This window comes from Panthera uncia, chromosome B1 (assembly GCF_023721935.1).
Source record: "Panthera uncia isolate 11264 chromosome B1, Puncia_PCG_1.0, whole genome shotgun sequence".
NCBI classification, from domain to species: domain Eukaryota; kingdom Metazoa; phylum Chordata; class Mammalia; order Carnivora; family Felidae; genus Panthera; species Panthera uncia.
The window spans coordinates 60,428,398-60,449,406 of record NC_064811.1 but is presented as its reverse complement, the minus strand read 5'-3'; the positions used below and the strand labels follow the sequence as shown (position 1 = coordinate 60,449,406).

The 21,009-nt window shown below is 39.8% G+C and overlaps 1 protein-coding gene across 1 annotated transcript in view; it reads left to right on the top strand.

Moving 5' to 3' along the window:
* The window catches only part of SCARB2 (scavenger receptor class B member 2), a 74,267-nt gene extending 58,164 nt beyond the window's left edge, over nt 1-16,103 (top strand). The window contains exons 7-12 of the mRNA XM_049630670.1: nt 563-732; nt 5,576-5,694; nt 6,981-7,054; nt 9,573-9,624; nt 13,023-13,181; nt 14,687-16,103. Coding sequence (XP_049486627.1) covers nt 563-732; nt 5,576-5,694; nt 6,981-7,054; nt 9,573-9,624; nt 13,023-13,181; nt 14,687-14,725 — 613 coding nt within the window. The 3' untranslated portion in view covers nt 14,726-16,103. The remainder of the gene's footprint in view (nt 1-562; nt 733-5,575; nt 5,695-6,980; nt 7,055-9,572; nt 9,625-13,022; nt 13,182-14,686) is intronic.
* The last annotated feature ends 4,906 nt before the right edge of the window (nt 16,104-21,009 follow it).

The window sequence follows — 21,009 nt, the reverse complement described above, 5'->3', positions numbered from 1 at the left end:
AAGTTGAACTCCGTTGAAATAAATGGCTGAAATAATAAACATTGAAATGAATTCCAGAATATGGACACTATTTTTATTTGAGGTAAATGGGTATCAGTATACATTCAAATCAAAGATCTGTCTAATGGGGCACTTTTCAAGTGCTTACAAAATCTACCCAGCCGAGCCCTTTGTGACCTTTTCTGCTTTTGCTTTGCCTCTGCCCTTGCTTCTGCTTCATCCACGCTGGCACGTGTCCATGCTGGTCTAGACGACTCTTTTATTTCTTTCGATGTGAGGCTCCATCCTAAATGTCATCTTAATATCCTACCACACATTTTTTTTTTCTTGGCCTTGTTTGGCTGTTACTACAGTTGCTACCTCTTAAACAAATTTCGTTATGATTCACCGTCTGCACTGAGTGGGTTGAGTTCCTTTCAAACTTTCTTTTGTAGCTTCGTTTACCCCTTTACCCTGTAAGCTTTAACCATGTTGTACCTGAGAACGGTTGTTAACTTACTGGTTCGGGGCCAGTTACACTGACCAGAGCCCACACTGACTTTTCATTCTTCCTTCCTAACAGATCAGTGTATATAACCTTCAGTGACTTTGAGAGTGTGCAGGGACTGCCTGCTTTTCGGTATAAGGTGCCTGGAGAAGTACTAGCCAATACCTCGGACAATGCCGGCTTCTGTATACCTAAAGGAAACTGCCTGGGCTCAGGAGTTTTGAATATCAGCATCTGCAAGAATGGTAAGAGCTCAGAGAAGGGACATACTTATGAGTGTCTAGAATGAAGGGTTAGTGTTCTTCAATAAAATAATGTTGTCAGCCCAAACGAAAGAGTGATTCTGGCTTTTCAAGAATAATATTTCACAATATGGCTATAGAATGGTAAAAAAAAAAAAAAAAATTACTGGCTTTTCTGTAATGCTTGTTTTTTTTTTTTCAATTAAGGTTTAATTGACATATAACATTTTATTAGTTTCAGTATACAATGCAACAATTCAATATTTGTACGTATTATAAAATGATCACTGCAGGGATGCCTGGGTGGCTCAGTCAGTTAAGTGTCGACTCTTTATTTCGGCTCAGGTCATGATCTCACGGTTTGTGAGTTTGAGCCCCACGTTGGTCCCTGTACTGACAGCTCAGAGCCTGGAGCCTTCTTTGGATTCTGTATCTCCCTCTCTCTCTCTGCCCCTCCCCCCCTTATGCTCTGTATCTATCTCTCTCAAAAATCAATAAACATTAAAAAAAAATTTTAAGTCTATTTTGTCTGATGTAATTATAGCTACCCCAGCTTTCTTTTGATTTCCAGTTGCTTGGAACATCTTTTTTCTTCCCTTTACTTTCAGTCTGTGTGTGTCCTTGCATCTGAAGTGAGTCTCTTTAAGCAGCATATGGATGGGTCTTACATTTTTAGCCATTCAGCCACTCTGTCTTTTAATTGAAGAGTTTAGTCCATTTACATTTAAAGTAATTATTGCTAAGTATAGACTTATTGGCATTTTGTTCATTATTTTCTGGCAGTTTTGTAGTTCCTCTGTTCCTTTCTTCTTTCTCTTGTGTGATGCTTCATATTTCTAGAATGCCCTGTTGTGTTCTTTCTGCGCAGTAGTTTAGAAGTCTTTTTTTTTTTTTAATGTTTATTTTTAAGAGAGAGAGAAAGAGGGAGCATGAGCAGGGGAGGGTCAGAGAGAAAGACACAGAATCTGAAGCAGGCTCCAGGCTCCAAACTGTCAGCACAGAGCCTAACACAGAACTCAAACTCATGAACCGCGAGATCATGACCTGAGCTGAAGTCAGATGCTTAACCGACTGAGCCAGCCGGTCACCCCTAGAAGTCTTAATAGTGATAATGGCTCATGTTCACTGAGCACTTACACAAATCACTGTTCACTAGTCATTGTTCTAAATGGTTTACATATTTACATTTAGTTAATACATGTAAAGCACGAACTGATTATCATTAACAAAAGCCTTTTCTTCATCTTAAAAACTAACTTTAACAATCATATGTTGCAAAATTATTCACAATATTCTTACTAGATTGGCATCTAGAGGCCTCTTTTTATAATTGTGGAAACCAGAGCTCAGACAGGGAAGATGATTTTTATAAAATTCTTATTTCTGAGAAAATCCCTACTAGAACTTAGGGACTTCTCCTGTTGCTACTGTGATACTTCTTAGGCTACAATCCTCTTTAAAGTTTCTTTGGAGAAATTTTGTAACCCCTCTCTCCTGAATAAAGTTGTCTTTATCTCCTAAATAAAGTAATGTGCTAATTTTTTCCCCTCTTACCTAATTTTCTTGAAAAATCTCCTTTTGGGGTAAGTCTTCAGTCAGCAGTATACCTCACTGTCTTTGTCTGATAGAGCAGTGGCTTCAAAACCTGGCCTTGCATGAAGATTATCTGGAGGGTTCTTAAAAATATATGTCCCAGGGCCCACATACTAGGCCCCAGAACCTGTATTTTTAACATGAGCTCCAGGTGATTCTCATAAAGATGGTGCCTAGGCAGTTGGGAACCACTGTGCGGGGACAGTGGAGATAAGACCAAAGGCAAATGGGAACAAGTGCCTGCTTCTGCCCTCTCCTGCTTTCTTACTGGGGGAATGGCCCTGAAATAGCGCCCTGCCCACTTAGTCCATGTGCCTCTGGCTCAAGGCGCAAATGCAGACGTATTTTTTCTCATTGTTTCGTTAACATTCTGCTTCCTCAAGAAGTTGATGTTAGAGTCAACAAAGATTCTACTTGGCAACACTCAACAACTACAGTCCATTTCTCTTGCGTCTTATGTATTCCCAGATGTGGACGGAAAAGTTAAACTCTCTAGAATTATCCTCAAGGGTTTTTAATCCCCCCGGACAACATTTTGGATTGTGGGATGAGGGAGTGCTCTGGAGTCAGTAGATCTGGGTTTGATTCAGATTCTGTTTGTTAGCATGTTAGCCAGGGTGATTAAGGAGGATTCTAGACTTCAGTCTTCTAATCTGTAATATGGGGGTGATGATAACTTCCTTGGAAAGCTGAGGGAAGGTTAGACATAATGTATACAAAACACCCAAGACGGTGTCTGGCCCTTACTGAATTCTTAATAAATCTTTGAAAATACATTTTAAAGATCATTGTAGGTCACAAAGAAGGAAACTATGGCTTTGTGAAACTGTTTAGTGAACAGTTTCTTCCTAAACAAAACACATGGATGTGACAGATGATATGTATCTTGAGCCATGGCTAGTAGATATGTAAGCAAATCTAAATTATTTGGCAATAAGTTAACTTCTCCAAATATATGTTTCCATGGCAGCAATTATTGGATCCCTCTCTCTTCTTCAATAGCATAATCTACAGTAGGTTTCCTTTAATAACTTGTTTTCCTATTTGTGCCTTTTTTTAAAAAAATCTTATTGAAATATATATGACATACTGCATTACATTAGTTTCAGGTGCACAACATAGTCATTTGACAATTCTGTACATTAATGTTCCCCACAACAAGTATAGTCACCGTCTGTCACTATACAAGGTTATTACAATATTATTGACTATAATCCCTATGCTGTACTATTGATCTCTGTGACTTATTTATTTTATAACTGGAAGTTTGTACTTCTTAATCCCCTTCACCTATTTCACCCAACTCTCCCAGCCACCTACCCTCTGGCAACCACCAAATTGTTCTCTATTTATGAGTCTGTTTGTGGTTTTTTTGTTTGTTCATTTGTTTTGACTTTTAGATACTGCAAATCAGTGGAAGTATATGGTATTTGTCTTTCTCTGTCTGACTTATTTCACTTAGCATAATATGCTCTAGGTCCATCCATGTTGTCACAAATGGCAAGATGTCATTCTTTTTATGCCTTAGTAATATTCCATTGTATATAGATAACACATCTTCTTTACCTATTCCTCTATTGATGGGTGCTTAGTTTGCTTCCATACTTTGGCTGTTGTAAGGGATGCTTCAGTGATCATAGGATTGCATTTATTTTTTAACATTAGTACTTTCATTTTCTTTGGGTAAATGAAACAGGTGTGAAGTGATATCTCCTTGGGGTTTTGGTTTGCATTTCTCGGATGATTAGTGATATTGAGCATCTTCTCATGTGTCTATTGGCCATCTAGATGTCTTCTTTGGAGAGATGTCTATTCAGGTCCTCTGCCCATTTTTTCAACAGGTTATTTGGTTTTTTGGTGTTCATTTGTATGTGTTCTTTATGTATTTTGGATACTAACCGGATATATTCTTTGCAAATACCTTGTCAGTAGGTTTCCTCTTTGTTTTGTTGATGGTTTTCTTTGCTGTGCAAAAGGATTTTGTTTTCGTGTAGTCCCCATAGTTTATTTTTGCTTTTGTTTCCCTTGCCAGAGGAGACACACCTATAAATATGCTGTTAAGGCCTATGTCCAAGACATTACTGCCTATGTTTTCTTCTAGTTTTATGGTTTCAGGTCTCATAGTTAGCTCTTTAATCTGTTTTGAGTTTATTTTGGTGTATGGTGTAAGAGAGTGGTCCGGTTTCATTTTTTTACACGTAGCTGTCCAGTTTCCTCAACACGATTTATTAAAGAGATTGCCTTTTCCCCATTGTCTGTTCTTGCCTCCTTTGTCATAGATTAATTGACCATGTAAATGTGGGTTTATTTCTGGCCTATTCTGTTCTGTTGATCTATGTGTCTGTTTCTGTGCCAGTTCCATACTGTTTTGGTTAATACAGCTTTGTAGTATATCTTGAAATCTGGGGCTGTGATACTTCCAGCTTTGTTTTTCTTTCTCAAGATTGCTAGGGCTATTCAGGGTCTTTTGTAGATTCATACCCATTTTAGGATTATTTGTTCTAGTGCTGTGAAAAATACCATTGGTATTTTGATAGGAGTTGCATTGATTCTATAGATTGCTTTGGGCATTATGGACATTCTCTATTTGATTCTTAAAATGAATAGGAAAAAATAAATAAAAGAAAAAAAATGGAGTCTTCATGTGGTCAGACCTTGATCTAGTCAGAGGCTGGGCAGATAGCATGACCAGGCAAAGTCTTAAAAGTCTGTGTCAACATATGCAGGAGAAGAAAGCCTGTCTTAGGTTAACCAAGAAAAACAGAAAAGCAAGCAATAAGTGCTTTCAGATGAGATTTCCTCATTCATTTAGAATTCTGCCTTCATCACCTGACAGCTGGATGTCCCTGGGTCAGTTTTGTAACTTCTCTGAACCTCACCGTCCTCAAATGCAAAATGAAGGTAATAGTTTTAACTTAATAGGGCTACTGCAAATGTTAATTAAAAGAGTGTGTATGAAGCCTTTGTATTTAATAGGTTCAGTAAATACTGAAGAATAAATAATTTAGCCATGACTTCAATATATACTGTGGGATAAAATAATGTTAGGGTAAATGAGATGTTAGGAAATGAAGTATAAATCCCAAACTAGGAGGCCTTGAATGGAATTTTAGCCTGCCCCTCTCCCCCACCCACATTTACTTATGTATAGAATTTCCCCCTCTTTAGGAACCAGGTTTGTAGTCAGGAACTTTATATCCATCTTGGACTTTTAAGAACCATGTCATTCGTCTCTGTTTTCCTTAAAATGCAGGTGCACCTATTATTTTATCTTTCCCACACTTCTACCAAGCAGATGAGAGGTTTGTTTCTGCCATAGACGGCATGCATCCCAATAAGGACTATCATGAGACATTTGTGGACATTAATCCTGTGAGTACCCACGTCTTCCTGGTAAAAAGCATGCATTTTGTTCTCTCTACACAGTATTTACCAGTTTAGTCTGGAGCACTGTGAATATTCTGTCTTCCTTTCATATACATATTCAAATGGAGAAAACTCAGCTCCGTGCTTGAGATGCATAGTCTCATGGCCTTACAGGCTGAACTCAGTGGCTCTAATATGCAGAAATATTTGCAAACCTGCTTTAACAAAAACGCAACTGTAAAAATCCCATCACGGGAACAACTGGATTGGACCCAAGTAGCCTCATCAATGTTCTGTTGCCAGCCTTGGGCCTGAACATACATACTTTCTCCTACTACTGAACAGATCAGCAAAGCTGAAGACATTCTTCTGCTTACTGCCAAGGAGTGTTTTGGTTGAAATTTAAATGTATGTATTAGCTTCACTGACTTTTGGCAGGCCTCTTTCTACAGGCACTTTTGAGAGTTTATTGCATGATGTTATTAATTTAAAAGGCATTAGATATACATATGCTTTCATCCTGTTTTCAAAGAGGAGAAAAACTAAAACCATGAGAAAGCCTCTCACGGTAGGAACTGAATGAAAGGCCAGATACCTTCCTTCTTGAGATTTTGAACACATGGAACAGTAAAGGAAAGGCAAGAATAGTCGTTGACATGGCAGTGTATGGGCATTTCACTCTTCTGTGTGAGAAATCAGTGGTCTTATCTTTTTGTGACTAAGATCAGGTATTTCCCCCCCCCCCCTTTTCTCTCTTAACCTTCAGTCGGTTCCTTCTCCCCAGCTGCACTGTGGGCAGGTGCTTGTCCCCAAGAGCTGGACACAGTCCTGTAACCTCAGTGCAGAGGCAAAACTGCTGTGGGGGGGATGGCTGCTGGCGCCGCTTTCCTAGCTTTGATGGGGGCTGTCCTGACCACACCAGGGACCACTCTCTGGCTCACACCTTCCTCCTGCCAGGGTCACCTAGGGTTTTGCTATCCAAAGTGGCAGCATCCTGGGTGCTTGCTAGAAAGACCAATCTCAGGCCTCACTCCAGACCTCCTGAATCAGAATCTGCATGTTCACAAGGTCCCCAAGAACTCACATGCAGATTGAACTTTCAGAAACATTGGTCTATCGGCACCTAACCCCGTCCGCAGCTCTCATTCTGTTCCGGGATCCGTTTTCCCTTGTCTCAAACATGGCAGTGGTCCCCCTGGTTATCAGCACCACTCAGAAATGGTGCTCTACTGAGAAAAACTATGTGTTTTTAATAAGTTCTAATGTTTTCTTTCCATGTCTCTGATTTGCAGTTGACTGGAATTATTCTAAGAGCTGCCAAGAGGATCCAAATCAATGTTTATGTGAGAAAGTTTGACGACTTTGTGTAAGTTTCACTTCTTTCTGCAGAGGCAAAGGATAGTTGTGCTGTACTGACTTTCTGATGGGGTTCATCCAGGAGAGAGCCCACTTTCTAAGTCTGCTCACTCCTGCCCTTCAGGGATGAGGCATAATCAGCATTTGTGTGTGGGGGGGGGGTGAGGGAGGTTGAGAGAGAGTGTCAGTGGGGGAGGGGCAGAGAGAGGGGGCCAGAGGGTCTGAAGCAGGCTCTGTGCTGACAGCAGCGAGCCCGAGCTCAGTGTGGAGCTCGAACTCACAGACCCCGTGAAGTCATGACCTGAGCTGAAGTCGGATGCTCAACCGACTGAGCCATCCAGGCGCCCCTATAATCAGCATTTCCATAGGCCTTGGTCTTGGAATTTACTTATTTAACCAAAGATGTACAGAGTGCTTTTCACGGATCACATGTTGTTCTAAGTACTTTACATCCAGTAACTCATTTATTCCTCACAGTAACCCTGTGTAGTACCCCCATTTTACAGATGAGGAAACTAAGGCACAGAGAGTTGAAGTAAGGCTACAGAGTCTGTTCTTCCCCACTCCATGCAGCTCTTCCCTTGCCACAACTCCAGTTGCCTCCCTTTCTGTCTTCCCACTGCTCCCACCCAGGACCAGCCACAGGCTCCAGAGCTTAAAATAGGTTCCCGAGTCCAGCCTTTCCTCCCCACACTCCATCTAAAAAAACACTACTTAATTAGGATACTAAGTATAATATCCTACTCAAACTTTCAATGGGCATTTTTTAGATATGAGAAAATGTGTACGACTTAATGTTAATGAAAAACAAATTGCAAAACTATATATAATATATCACGTATCTATTCTTTCTTTCCACTTATCTATCTATCTGCCTATCTATCTGTAAAACTTGATTTCCGCCATCAGATTTGCCAGCTTTAACCCCATATGTCACAGATTGTTCTAGAACACAAATGTGGTTTGCACGAATGCATTTTGCCATACACATACACACGTGTGTATTTCTGAGGTAGTCTAGTATAGTAGTTAAGATCTAGAGCCTTAGAATCAAAATGGAATTATAATCCTGGCTTCACCTTTTGCTCATGTTGGTCCTGGGCAAGTGACTCTAAGCCATAATTTCCATGTCTTCCACGTGGGACAGTGATGCCTACTGCATGGGATTACTGTAAGAATTAAATGAGACAGTGTCCCCCAAACACCAGGTGTAGGGCTGGTTCTTGGTAGAGTGCTCTGAGCTCTAGTGAAGACAATACTTAGTGGTCTGGTCACAAAACATTCTGAGAAATGGTAGCATTTCTCAGTGGTAGCATTGTTCTGCTGGCTGTGGCCATGCCTCTGATAACTCTTGGGAGAATAGTAATCATTTTGATGAATTTGCTTTTATTATCTTGTGTTTTGATATAAAAAAAACAACTTTACATACACAGGCAACACTTGGAATTGTTAGACTGACAGACTGGAATCTAACTTCTGATTGATAAGTGTTTGCAAAAGTACGAAGAAGTCTTCATAAGTGCTGGGAAATTTAATGAAATAAGTGTGCTAGAATTTTCATATAAACTTATCTCTCCAGGCCAGTTTGCTATCACACTGAGGATGTCGGTAAAATAATCTCATATTTTGTCTTTTTTTAACTGAGGTATAACTGACATACAACATATTAGCTTCAGGTATATAATGACTCGATATTTGTATATATTGCAAAATGTTCACCACAATGTCTAGTTAACGTCTGTCACCATACTTGGTACAAAATTTTTTTTCTTGTGATGAGAACTTTTAAGATCTACTCTGCTTAGCAACTTTCAACTGTGCATTACGGTATTATTAACCATAGTTGCCATGCTGTACATTAGATCCCTGTGACTTACTTATTGTATAACTGGAAGTTTGTACCTTTTGACTCCATCCATTTCGCCAACCCCCCAACTCCCAACTCTGGCAACCACCAGTCTGTTCTCTATGCGTGTAAGCTTGGTTTTTTGTTTATTTGTTTTAGATTCCACACAAAAGGGAGAATAAATAGTATTTGACTTTCTCTGATTCGTTTCATTTAGTGTAGTGCCCTGAGGGTCCATTCATGTTGTCACAAATGGCAAGATTGCATCCTTTTCTATGGCTGAATAGTATTCCAGTGTGAACATATACCATGTTTTCTTTATTTAATCGTCCATCGATGGACACTTTGGTTGCTTCCATATCTTTGCTACTGGAAAAAAATACTCCAGTAATATAGGGGTGCATATGTCTTTTCGAGTTAGGGATTCATTTTCTTTGGCTAAATACCCAGAAGTGGAATTGCTGGATCGTATTGTAATTCTGTTTTTAATTTTTTGAGCAATCTCTCTACTGTTTGCCCTAGCAGCTGCACCAGTTTACATTCTGTCAACAGGGCACATGGATTCCTTTTCATCCGCATCCCCACCAACATTACTACCCTTTGCCTTTTGATAATAGCCATTGGAACAGGTATGAGGTGATATCTCACTGTGGTTTTGATTTGTCACCTTTTGTCTTTGTAGTGAAACGGGAAGCATTAGAACCATGGTTTTCCCAGTGATGTATATCAATGAGGTAAGTCCTGGGAGGGAGCCATGGGTATGATTTACTTGTGGAAGCTTGGAAAACTTCCATTATGATGTCGACTATTGTAGCTATGTAATTTAAGATGTAAGAAAGGGGGAAAGGTGATTTTTAAGAACCTGTTTGTCCTCAGAAAATTTCTCTTTATATGTTCACATGAAGTTTGAGATTTAAAAATGACAGAACAAAAATTTCCCTTCTCAAGAATATTATCGGGCAAAACTCTCTTCTGGGAAGCTGGTTATGTACGAAACAAAAGGCAAAGGTAAATGAAGCAATGTCAGACACTGCTGAAGCAGAAAAAATAGCCAACACTCAGATTTCCAGTTAAACCTTTCTTTGCATCTTCTCCATCTTTGAACCCCTGCCAGTTTGTAAAATGTAATCAGTTTACCATTCATTAGTAAAGGAGGAGGAAAAGAGAGTAAAATTAAAATGATTGGCAACATTACATGAAGGTTTTGTGTAAGGTGATTAAAGAAATGATTGAATAAAACATGATACAGTCTCATTCATTTCAGTGATATATGGTTGCCTTATATTTTATAACATAGAAGTTGTTTTTGTTTTACTTTCTGGTGACCAAACGTATCATGAGTTATAGGACACAGATCCTATCTTAAATTTATTATTATTTTTTTTTTTTGGTGTCTATTTTTGAGACAGAGAGAGACAGAGCGTAAGTGGGGGAGGGGCAGAGAGGGAGACACAGAATCGGAAGCAGGCTCCAGGCTCTGAGCTGTCAGCACAGAGCCTGACGCGGGGCTTGAACTTATGAACCTCGAGATCATGACCTGAGTGGAAGTCAGCTGCTTAACCGACTGAGCCACCCAGGCGCCCCAACACAGATCCCGTCTTAGTTCAAACAAAGAGAGTTTCCCTGAAGAAATATTTCTTTCACACTGTACCCACAGAATTTTTATCAGTAAACATTGAGTATAAATTGAAGTTTTGTAAATAAAAACATATTCGGAAAACTCAGAAAACACCTATTTAAGATACCTGTGATAAATTCTTTTCTGAATCACATACATTTACTGTAGTAAATCTCCTCAGTTTCCCTCTCTCTTCCACCCAGTTTTGGGAGGTTACATGCAGGGGTTTTCCCTCTCCAATAAATTCTTGGTTGGCTTACGTCTGTCATGAACAGCAGCATCTTTAAGTTTTTATTATTTTTCTCTGTTCCCTAAAAAATCTTGTTCTGTATAGGAAATTTGGTAACAGAGATTGGCAAGAAAAAGGAAAATTAAAGAAACTTCCACAAAACCTGAGTCAGAATGACACTGTTTTTGCTTTATTGTACTCAACAGTATATTGCAAAGTTGTCTCTGATAAGAACTTTGTAAAAAATAATTTAATGTTTTCTACTTTGTAAAACTAACATGTGCTCTTTACAGAGCTCTTGGAAAACTAAAAATGTATATTTTAAAAGTGAATCACCATACAAATATTGAATCATTCTGTTGTACACCCAAAACTAATATATTGTTATATGTCAATTTTACTTCAGTTTAAAATTTTTTTAAATATTTACAACTGAATCACTGATAAACTGTCCCTCAGAGACAAGTACAGTTTACATCTGCTTATATTGCCTCTTAGTATTTTTCTAGTTTTGATATTAAATACTTGAGACCATACTGCAGATACAGTTTTATAACCTATTTTTTTTTCATTTGGCATTACTTTGATAGCTACATTTATAAATTTTTGAAGGGTTTGTGATTACAATTCTAAGACAAGGCTTTTATTGTTTCACAGGAAAAATTTAGGCAATATTTACCAACTTATAGAATCTATTTGAAATTGCTCCAGGGTCATCACTCTTACTGTTTGTGGAGAGGTCTATCGAGACCTCTGGTCTTGATTACTAGAGATTTAACCAAGACACTAATTATACTTTCCACATACCATTGTTGGAATGTTTCATTCATTCAATCAACTGACATGAAAGCAGGGCTTTTTGTTTTTAATTTATTTTCAATATTTTATTATTTATTTTTGAGAGAGAGAGACAGAGCATGAGCAGGGGAGAGGCAGAGAGGGAGACACAGAATCTGAAGCAGCTCCAGGCTCCAGGCTGTCAGCACGGTGCCCGACGCAGAGCTCAAACTCATGAACCCCAAGATCATGACCTGAGCTGAAGTCGGATGCTTAACTGACTGAACTACCCAGGCACCCCAATGGGCTTTTTGAAAATGAGGAAGGACCCTGTACTGCCAGCTTATGTTCATAGTTGTGGCATATTTGAACTCCCCCCCCCCCCCGCCCCCAACTCAACCTTTGCTTTGCTTAGCTCTTTTGTTAAAGACCATATTGAATCCAGGGAATTATGGAGTAAAACTTTGTACTTTTGGTGCCTCCTAGAAAGAACTTGACTTTATCCCAGAAAAAGAAAACATTATACTTTGAAGTGACATTGGAGCCTACTCTCCCACCTTCTTTTTCCAGAGAAGGAGACTCTGACTCTGATGGGTCTTGGCCAGTTACTGGAAGTACCAACTCTAGAAGCCCATCCTCTGCCTCAGTCCAGTGCGGTTTCAGCCCAAATTATGCCTAAAGTCCCATTTGTTGCCATAATTTTTATGAAATTAAGCTATCCAGACACCCCACCCATGACAATTTAAGGAGATAATATCTTTGTTCTGCATCCATCAAGTGTTATTCTAGAATATTTTCTTGGTTATCAACACCCTCTGGAACTCTGGTGAGCCTCAAGACATCCCTGAACACTTTCTATCGAGACCTCTGGTCTTGATTACTAGAGATTTAGCCAAGACACTAATTATACTTTCCACATACCATTGTTGGAATGTTTCATTCATTCAGTCAACTGACATTAATTCAGTACCCACTACGTGCAGAGTGCTTTCCTAATGTTGAGGTGACCGAGCTGTAAACCTTGCCTTTGGGAACCTCACAGTCACAAGGAGACCAAACAGACAGTTATAAGGCAGAGTGCGCAGCGATGGGGGATTTTAGGGAGTGATATGGAAGTGCAGTAAAGGGACCTTTAACTAGGCCTGAGGTAGCCAGAGAAAACTTGTGGATGGAAGTGATGCTGAGTTGGATTTTAAAGGACGAGTTAGAGTTGTCTGATACAAAAGATGGTATTATCTCATTATTTTCGAATACTTTTTTCCCTACTATTTCCAACCTATTTTGAAAGTAAGACATGTCTTCAGGAAAAAAAAAAAAAAAAAAGAGGAAGATGTAATGAATAAATGCCCCCTCTGGTTATCTAATTTATAAATGGATTTTCAGTATTTCTGGTTAGCGACAGAGAAACTTCCCCAAATCGTGTTTAATGATTTAGAAGGAAGATACAGCAAAAACTTTACACCCTGGATATTTAGTAATCAACGGAATACTATTTTCTTGCCTTCCAGAGTGTTCTCATTGATAAAGAGACTGCGAGTCGACTGAAGTCTGTGATAAACACTACTCTGATCATCACCAACATACCCTACATTATCATGGCGCTGGGTGTTTTGTTTGGTTTGATCTTCACCTGGCTTGCATGCAGAGGACAGGGATCCATGGATGAGGTGAGCAGTGGTTGGAGGAACTTCTCTATTACTGGGTAACCTTACCGGAGGAAACTAACAGTGCTTCACTGAGGGGCTTGTCAGCTGGCTGGCTCATTAGGGTGGATTCTGAGGTTTTATGCTGGGCACAGTGATTTCATGGTTATATTACTACTAAACCAAATGAGAGGCAAGGGCAATGTATCAGAGGAGGAGGAGTAATGGAATGGTACTGTCCAGTATTTGGGGCTCTCTTGGCGGGCATGAAATCCCTGTGAGTAAGCTTAATGTTTCTGAAAATAACCTGAAAGGAGAGGAGTATTTAGCAGCTAAACATCTGGGCTTTGGTGTGTCAGACTGCCTACGTTCAAATCCCAGTTCTGCCACTTCATAGCTGTGTGACCCTAGAAACTGCGCCTCAGTTCTGCATCTGTAAAGTGGGATAATAAGAGAGCCTCCCTTAGTGGTTTTTCATGAGGATTAGAGGAGACAGTAGATAGAAAGCATTTGGCCCAGTGTTAGCATTTACAGTAAGAACTCAATAAACATTAATTATGTGATGCAACAATCCCAAGATTGTAGAGCAAGGCAACCAGAGACCTGCTTGGAAAGAATCCATAATATATCAGAAGATACCTGTCACTGAGTCATCACTGCATAAGAAACGATTGGCCCAGGGGAGTAGTAACTTTCCTGGAGAGAAGGGAACATCATCAAATGGATGGGATAAGCAGAGTTACGCTGGCCTCCCTAAGTGACCAGCAGGCCAACCCAGCTCAGCCTTCAGTGAGTCTTTTCTGTGAGAGCCTTTCTCAAATTCTCAGCAGCTTCCGTTTTTGCAACAAAGGCTTTCTCCCCCCGCTCCTAGCTGCTTCAAATACGTGTCTGAAGCAAACGTGAAGTAGGAAATGAAATACGTTGAAACCATCTGAGTCCTATTACCTCAGATTTCCCTAGGTTCTACATTCTTCCACTATTTCTCTTAACCTGTGCCCATCAGGTTAGCAGGAATTAGGTGTGAGGCATTTATTCTGTCATTTCTAGCTATGGATCTCACTTCCCGTCTGACTTTATACAGTCACTGAGATTTTCATAAGCACAGGTGAAAGCCTGTGTAAATGTTATCACTGCTCCTACAATGAACCATTTTCGTGTATTCAGCAAGGGGGCAATGACTGAGCACCCATGACCCAACGTCTGAGACGTTGTTCTCTGGTAGGTTTCAAATCAGGAAGGAGCAAATTCAGTGTAGTCTGATGAGAGTTATAGTCCGGGTCAATACAGGGAAGGGTACTGCTCTGGTATCGGGGGTGCAGGTGGTCAGAGCAGGCTTCTTCAAGGTCAGGGCTGAATGGGAAAGAAGAGGCAGGCCAAGAGAGAAGGAAGCAGAGTGTGACGACTGCCCTCCTGTCAGTCTCTCCTCCGTCCATCTTCCTCCACCACCCTGTCCCCCAACTTTTCACTTCCTGGGAGAAGTTTCTGATGTGAATACCTGACTTCGCTGTCCCCTCTCTTCTGAATCTCAGGGAACCGCAGATGAAAGAGCACCCCTCATACGAACCTAACTGTGGCCCGAGCTTGGGGAAGGAACCGTGTGAGCTGTCCTAACCTGGACCACAACGTGAGGAAACTATCCACGTCTTCATGGACATGGTGCCTGCTGCAGAGAGGAGGGAGGAGACCCCGTGCTGGCAAGCGACGAGAGCATTCCGGCAGGAGGTTAAAGAACAGACTGATATGGTTGGCCATTAGGCTTTATAAAATTTTTTTGTTTTTCATGTGTCTAGCAAGTATTTAATAAACTCTTGTATAGTAATTTTTGTTGTTGGGTGCTGGTAGCTCCAGAATTCTGTGACCACCGTTGTGGTTAAAATATGTCTGCATCACTTGTTAACGTTCCTTGGTCTAACCTTAGTAAGTATGCTTCATTTACCAAACTTTGTGCTCAAAATATATAAATACTATTTTACGTTGTATTCCTCCATTCATTTCACCCCCAAAACAGAAGTAAATACGAGTTCGGAACCCAGGGTAAAATAGTAGCCTCATTCAGTACATCACTAAAATGCATCTAGTTTCCTCTTTTTAAAAAGTTACATAATTATATTTCATATGCTAACCTTCAGTTCATAATTCCTCCAAGAAATTAATTCAGTCTTTTGACTTTCAAACTGTCTGGGAACCAAGCAGGGAAGGGGTTGGGTGGGGTGAGGTAGGCAGTGGGGCAGTAACCGTCAAGTTGATTGATAGTGATAAGCACCTGCGGATTTTTTACTTGTACTTTTGTGAATCGAGAGAATGCACAAATAATGTTGGTGAGGACAAGTACAGATATTTCATATGAAGTAGAAGGAAATGCTAGTTATGACATTTGTGGGTAGTTTGTTGTTTTTTTTTAGTCAGAATGATCTTGATGGGGAAAGGTGCTTCTGGGAGGTATCATCAGTAACTGATTTTTCCTCCAGTCATCCTTGCCAAATATGATACTGTATTAATTACAATACTATTGAGTTACTTTGCAAAATTATTTATGAATATGGGAAACCCATTCATCCACAGCCCAAGTTACACATACATTTTGGGAAGTCTGACTGCACTAACAAAACGTTTCTTCTGGGGAAGTTTTCTTGGGAACTTTGAAATTGTTTTTGTAAGTTGTTTTTCTTTTCTCACATTTGGTCCCTTCCAGTGTTCTGTGGGTCACTGTCACTCACTGAATAGAGAAAAATGTGCCCTACACTTCCTGTGACAATCATTTTGCTGACAGAATGAATGATGGTGTTTTAAAATATTGTACAGAAAATGCTTTAAAGAAAGGTCCCTTGGGATCCAGAAGCAGCGTCTTCTCAGAAGACCTTTTGACTTTCAATGCAACCTAAGTCAGTCAGAGGATAGGAACCGTCGTATGTCACAAAATCCAAGCCCGTTTAAGAGCATTTTCTTTGAGTAGTGAAGTTCAGTATTCATTTTTGATTAAGAAACCTACATAGTTATCCAGCAAAATGCACATAGAATTTCTTAACAACTGAATCATCTTACAGGATTTTCTGTATAAAACTGGATTTCAATGTAAGCAAATGAAGAAAAAAGCCATGGGTTTCACAAATACAGCTTCTGATCCCTGTGTGGAGGTAATAAATCCCATTACTTGCCCCAATTTCCTTCTGTCTACACTAAAGCAACATGTGACATATTCCCTTCTTGAAGGGGCAGTTCATTAAACCTTCAGCTTCTCTATAAATTAAGAAATATTTTGTAAATATTCTAAATCACCAAAATGTAAAAAACTAAATTGAAAATATTTTGTCAGTAATACCAAATACCTAGATTTTTTTAATTTATCGATATTTAACTATGTAATTGGCACACCTTATTCTTTTATGCACCTACTGATCCACATATAAGCCAGTGTGTATTTATTGGTTCATCTTGTTATCAGGATATAGTCACTTGTGAGGAGGAAATTTTTCAATACTAGGAATGGTAACAGTTGATATACACATTAAACTGAATCCCACACATGTGGGGAGATCAAACACATATTACTTCCATACGATTCTAATAAGTTATTTGGCTTAAAATCACATTTGATATTATCTTTCTGAAAAATCTGTGACAAACCCAGAAACTGCAGTCAAGATTATAGATTGATTAAGAACTTACGTGCCTATTTGGTCTTAGGTTGAAAATAACAAACTATTACTCATGCTTATTCTCTTGGAGCCATTATCCTGGAAAGGCCTCCAAAGTCTTTGTGATTGTCATAATCCCAGAATGTGTGTGTCCTGTACTATGATACTCGCTAGGGAGAAACCAGAGAGAGGTTACCTCACTTCTCTTAGGGAAAATTGGGAATTGAACACAGGACAAGAAATGGGCTTTGCCACTTTTAGCTCAAGGCTTTTCCTACTGGACTTTATTTCCTCATGTTCTAGAACGATCACTGGTCAAGTGGAGCAAGTACTATATGACTAACCCCTATTGGGGTTTTTACCTAAGGGAGGCTAGGTTTTTGTTTTTGTTTTTGTTTTTGTTTTTAATTTAAATTGCTTGAGATATGAGTTCTACAAAAGGTGATTTTCACACTTGGCCCTCTGGGCATTATTACTAGAATAAATTGCTTGTGGCTATTAAACAGAATACTGACCAGAATGCTCTTCATGTAGCTTAAATAGGTGGTTTATTTCATGTGATTCTTGACATGTTTATTTCTACCCTTAATGCAATGAAGTATTTCACTAATAAAACTGTTTATATGAAATTGCACTGGAAATTGTTATGTCATCAGATGACCAGTTGTCTCTGGAGTTTCATTTGGTTTTTTTTTTTGTTGTTGTTGTTGTTGTTGTTGTTGTTGTTTTTAATTTTAGAGAGAGATCGTGGCGGGGAGAGGGTCAGAGGGAGAGAGAGAATCCCAAGCAGGCTCCACTCTTAGCGTGGAGCCTGATTCAGGGCTCCATCCCATGACCTTGGGATTGTGACCCGAGTCAGAATCAAGAGTCAGACACTCAGTTGACTGAGCCACTCATGTGCCCCTGGAGTTTCATTTGAAAGATGCTTTTTTCCCTCTTGACAAATGCAGGCCTGAGTCTCACCTCTTGGGCCACTTATGATGTCCATTCCGTTGTGGTGGACAGTTCTAGGCAGCCTGACAAGTCGCACTTGAAGGGAGTCCCACAATGTGCTCCTCTGCCCCAGGGCTTTCTCCAGAGTCCTGGAAGCCCCTCAGGAGCACTGGGGGGTTAATAGGCCCAGGTATTGATCCTCAACTAAAGGTAGGAGTCAGCTGATAAATGCTCCAGTCCTCAGAGGGACAGTTCTCAGACTCATTCTAGGTAGTTCCTCAACTAGGATTGCCCACAGTAGGAACTCCTTCCCATTATTGTTTCTTCCTTCCCTGTGTCACTCCTCCCATCCCCTCACTGCTGCTTTTTCCCAAGTAACCCACCTATGCTAACATTCTTCTTATTCAGGCCCGCTTCCAGATAAACACAAACTAAAGGCATACAAGTCCACCCAGAAGGGCCCAGCAGGGTCAGAGAGCTATGGGAGGGGTCCTGGACCTTTGTTTCTATAGACATTTGTCCTAAAATGATTAGCCCCCAAATTTAGACTACCTTTAAAACCTTTCCCATCCCAGTAATATTGCATCTTATTTCTGAAATCAGAGCAAATCCAATTCAGCCATCACATATCTAGCTCAGTGTTACAAATGTCATTATGTATTGAGGACACTTGATCACTAGCATATATGCTTTCAAGGAATCCCAAATCTAAAACAGTATGGAGTTTCCTCAAAAAATTAAAAATAGAACTACCCTACCACCCAGGAATTGCACTACTAGGTATTTATCAAAAGGATACAGGAGTGCTGATTTTAAGGGGCAAATGCACCCCAATGTTTACAGCAGCGCTATCAACAATAGCCAAATTATGGAAAGATCCCAAATGTCCGTCAACTGATGAATGGATAAAGAAGATGTGGTATATATATGCAATGGAGTGTTACTTGGCAATCAAAAAGAATGAAATCTTGCCATTTGCAACAACGTGGATGGGATTAGAGTGTGTTATGTTAAGCAAAATAAGTCAGAGAAAGACAAATATATGATTTCGCTCATATGTGGAATTTAAGAAACAATGAACATAAGGAAAGGGAAGCAAAAATAAGATAAAAACAGAGATGGAGACAAACCATGTCTCTCAAATACAGAGAACAAACAGGGTTGCTGGAGGGGAGATGGGTGGAGGGATGGGCTAAATGGGTGATGGGCATTAAGGAGGACACTTGTTTGGATGAGCACTGGGTGTTATATGTAAGTGATGAATCACTAAATTCTATTCCTGAAAACATTATTACACTACATGTTAATTAACTTGGATTTAAGTTTTAAAAAAAAAAGGAATCCCAAATCTGATTTTTGCTGGCTTATGTCATAAGGGGAGTTCTGTGTATCTATTTCTGCTCGCTCAAAGGTATATAGAGACATCTGGAACTCTGCAACATACCAAGCCTAATTATTTCAAATCAAGGAGTAAGAGAGATTCAGAAAATATATTTAAAAGGATACTAATAAGGGTGACATGTGTTACCAGGTATTAAAACATATACACACCCATGAACAATAATTAATAACGTGTGGTAGAGAACACAAGAAACATGGATACACATCTATCACAAGATGAAGGCCCCATTTCCAATAATAACTATAGTCTTTCATTTATTCAACTAATATATTTATTTTTTAACCTTTATGGAGGTATAATTTTCATGCCATAAAATTTTAAATGTAAAACACAATGATTTTTAGTAAATTTACTGAGTCATGTAGTTTTAGAACATGACTACCTCACTAAAATCCCTCTGTTCCCACCTGCAGCCCTAAGCAGCTGCTAACCTACATTCTGTCTCTATAGATCTGCCTTTTCTGGGCTTCTCATAGAAGTTAAAGTGGGGTGCCTGGGTGGCTCAATCAGTTAAATGTCTGACTCTAATCAAGAGTCAGCTCGAGTCATGATGACTGAGCCCCAAGTTGGGCTCTGTGCTGGGATTTTGTGGAGCCTGCTTGGGATTTTCTCTCTCCCTCTCTCTCTACCCCTCCCCCACTCACACATGTGTGCACTCTCTCTCAAAATAAATAACTATTTGGAAAAAAAAAAAATCATACGGTGTGTGGTCTTTAGGGCCTGGCTTCTTTATACATTATACTTTAAAATAATGCATTCAGGGCACCTAGGTGGCTCAGTTGGTTGTATCCAACTCTTTATTTAGGCTCAGGTCATGATCCCAGGATCGTGGGATTGGTCCTGCTCTGCTCAGCAGAAAGCCTGCTTGAAATTCTCTCTCTCTCTCTCTCTGCCCCTCTCTGCCATTCATGCTCTCTCTCTAAATTAGAATAGAATAGAAAATAAAATTAAAAAAATAAATAAAATAAAATAAAATAAAATAATGTATTCAACCAACTTTATTGGGCAGCCACTTTATGCCAGGCACTATAAACTAGGCTATTGGTAATCACAAAGAGACATCTGGATCTTAGGGTCTAGTGGGGGGGTGGGGTGGGAAAGCAACCAAATAATTATAAATGTAAAATTTCAACTAAGTTTCATGATGCTCTGGGAACACGGCTTAGAGTCGCAGGAAGGTTTCCCTAAGGAAGTAACATCTGACTGAGACTGATGAATAGGTGTTAATTAGGCAAAGGAAGCATTTCAGCATTTCAGATAGTGGAAGGAGGTCATGCCCAGCAGCAGGAAGGAACATGTTTACAAATGACTAAGAAGATGTTTGCTTGGAGCTCAGAGAAGGAAGAACAGTAGGAGATAAGGTTGGAGAGAAAGGCAGGGGTCAGATCAACTTGGATCTTATTAAGCCATGTAAAAAATTTTGGTTTATTTTAAGACCCACAGGAAGCCACTGAAGTATTGTAAATAGGATTGAGGGGGTGGGGGAGACATGGGAGACATGGCAGGTTTGTTTAGAAAGACCTATTCTAGCTGCAGGGTGAATAAATTGGAAGAGTCTATGTGGAAGCAGGGAGGTCAGTTAGGCAGTTGCTGTATTAGGTGGGTCCCTTTGGGGTCTCCATTGGCATGCAGGATGGATATTGTCTGGGTGTTGTGCACCAGCCTCCAGGGTGAATTCCACAAAGCTGCATAGCAGGGGCTAAATAATGGGCTTTATTGAGGAAAATAAAAATGTATAGGGCCAGGACAGCAAGAAAAAAGGCAAAGCCCCTCAATCCTCCTGTCATCCCATGGAGAGGCAAGCCAAGGGCCAGAGTACTGTTTGGTCTCAGTACGGAGCACATATCTGCCTTTTAGTCCCTCTTGTTATGGGGCAAGCGTG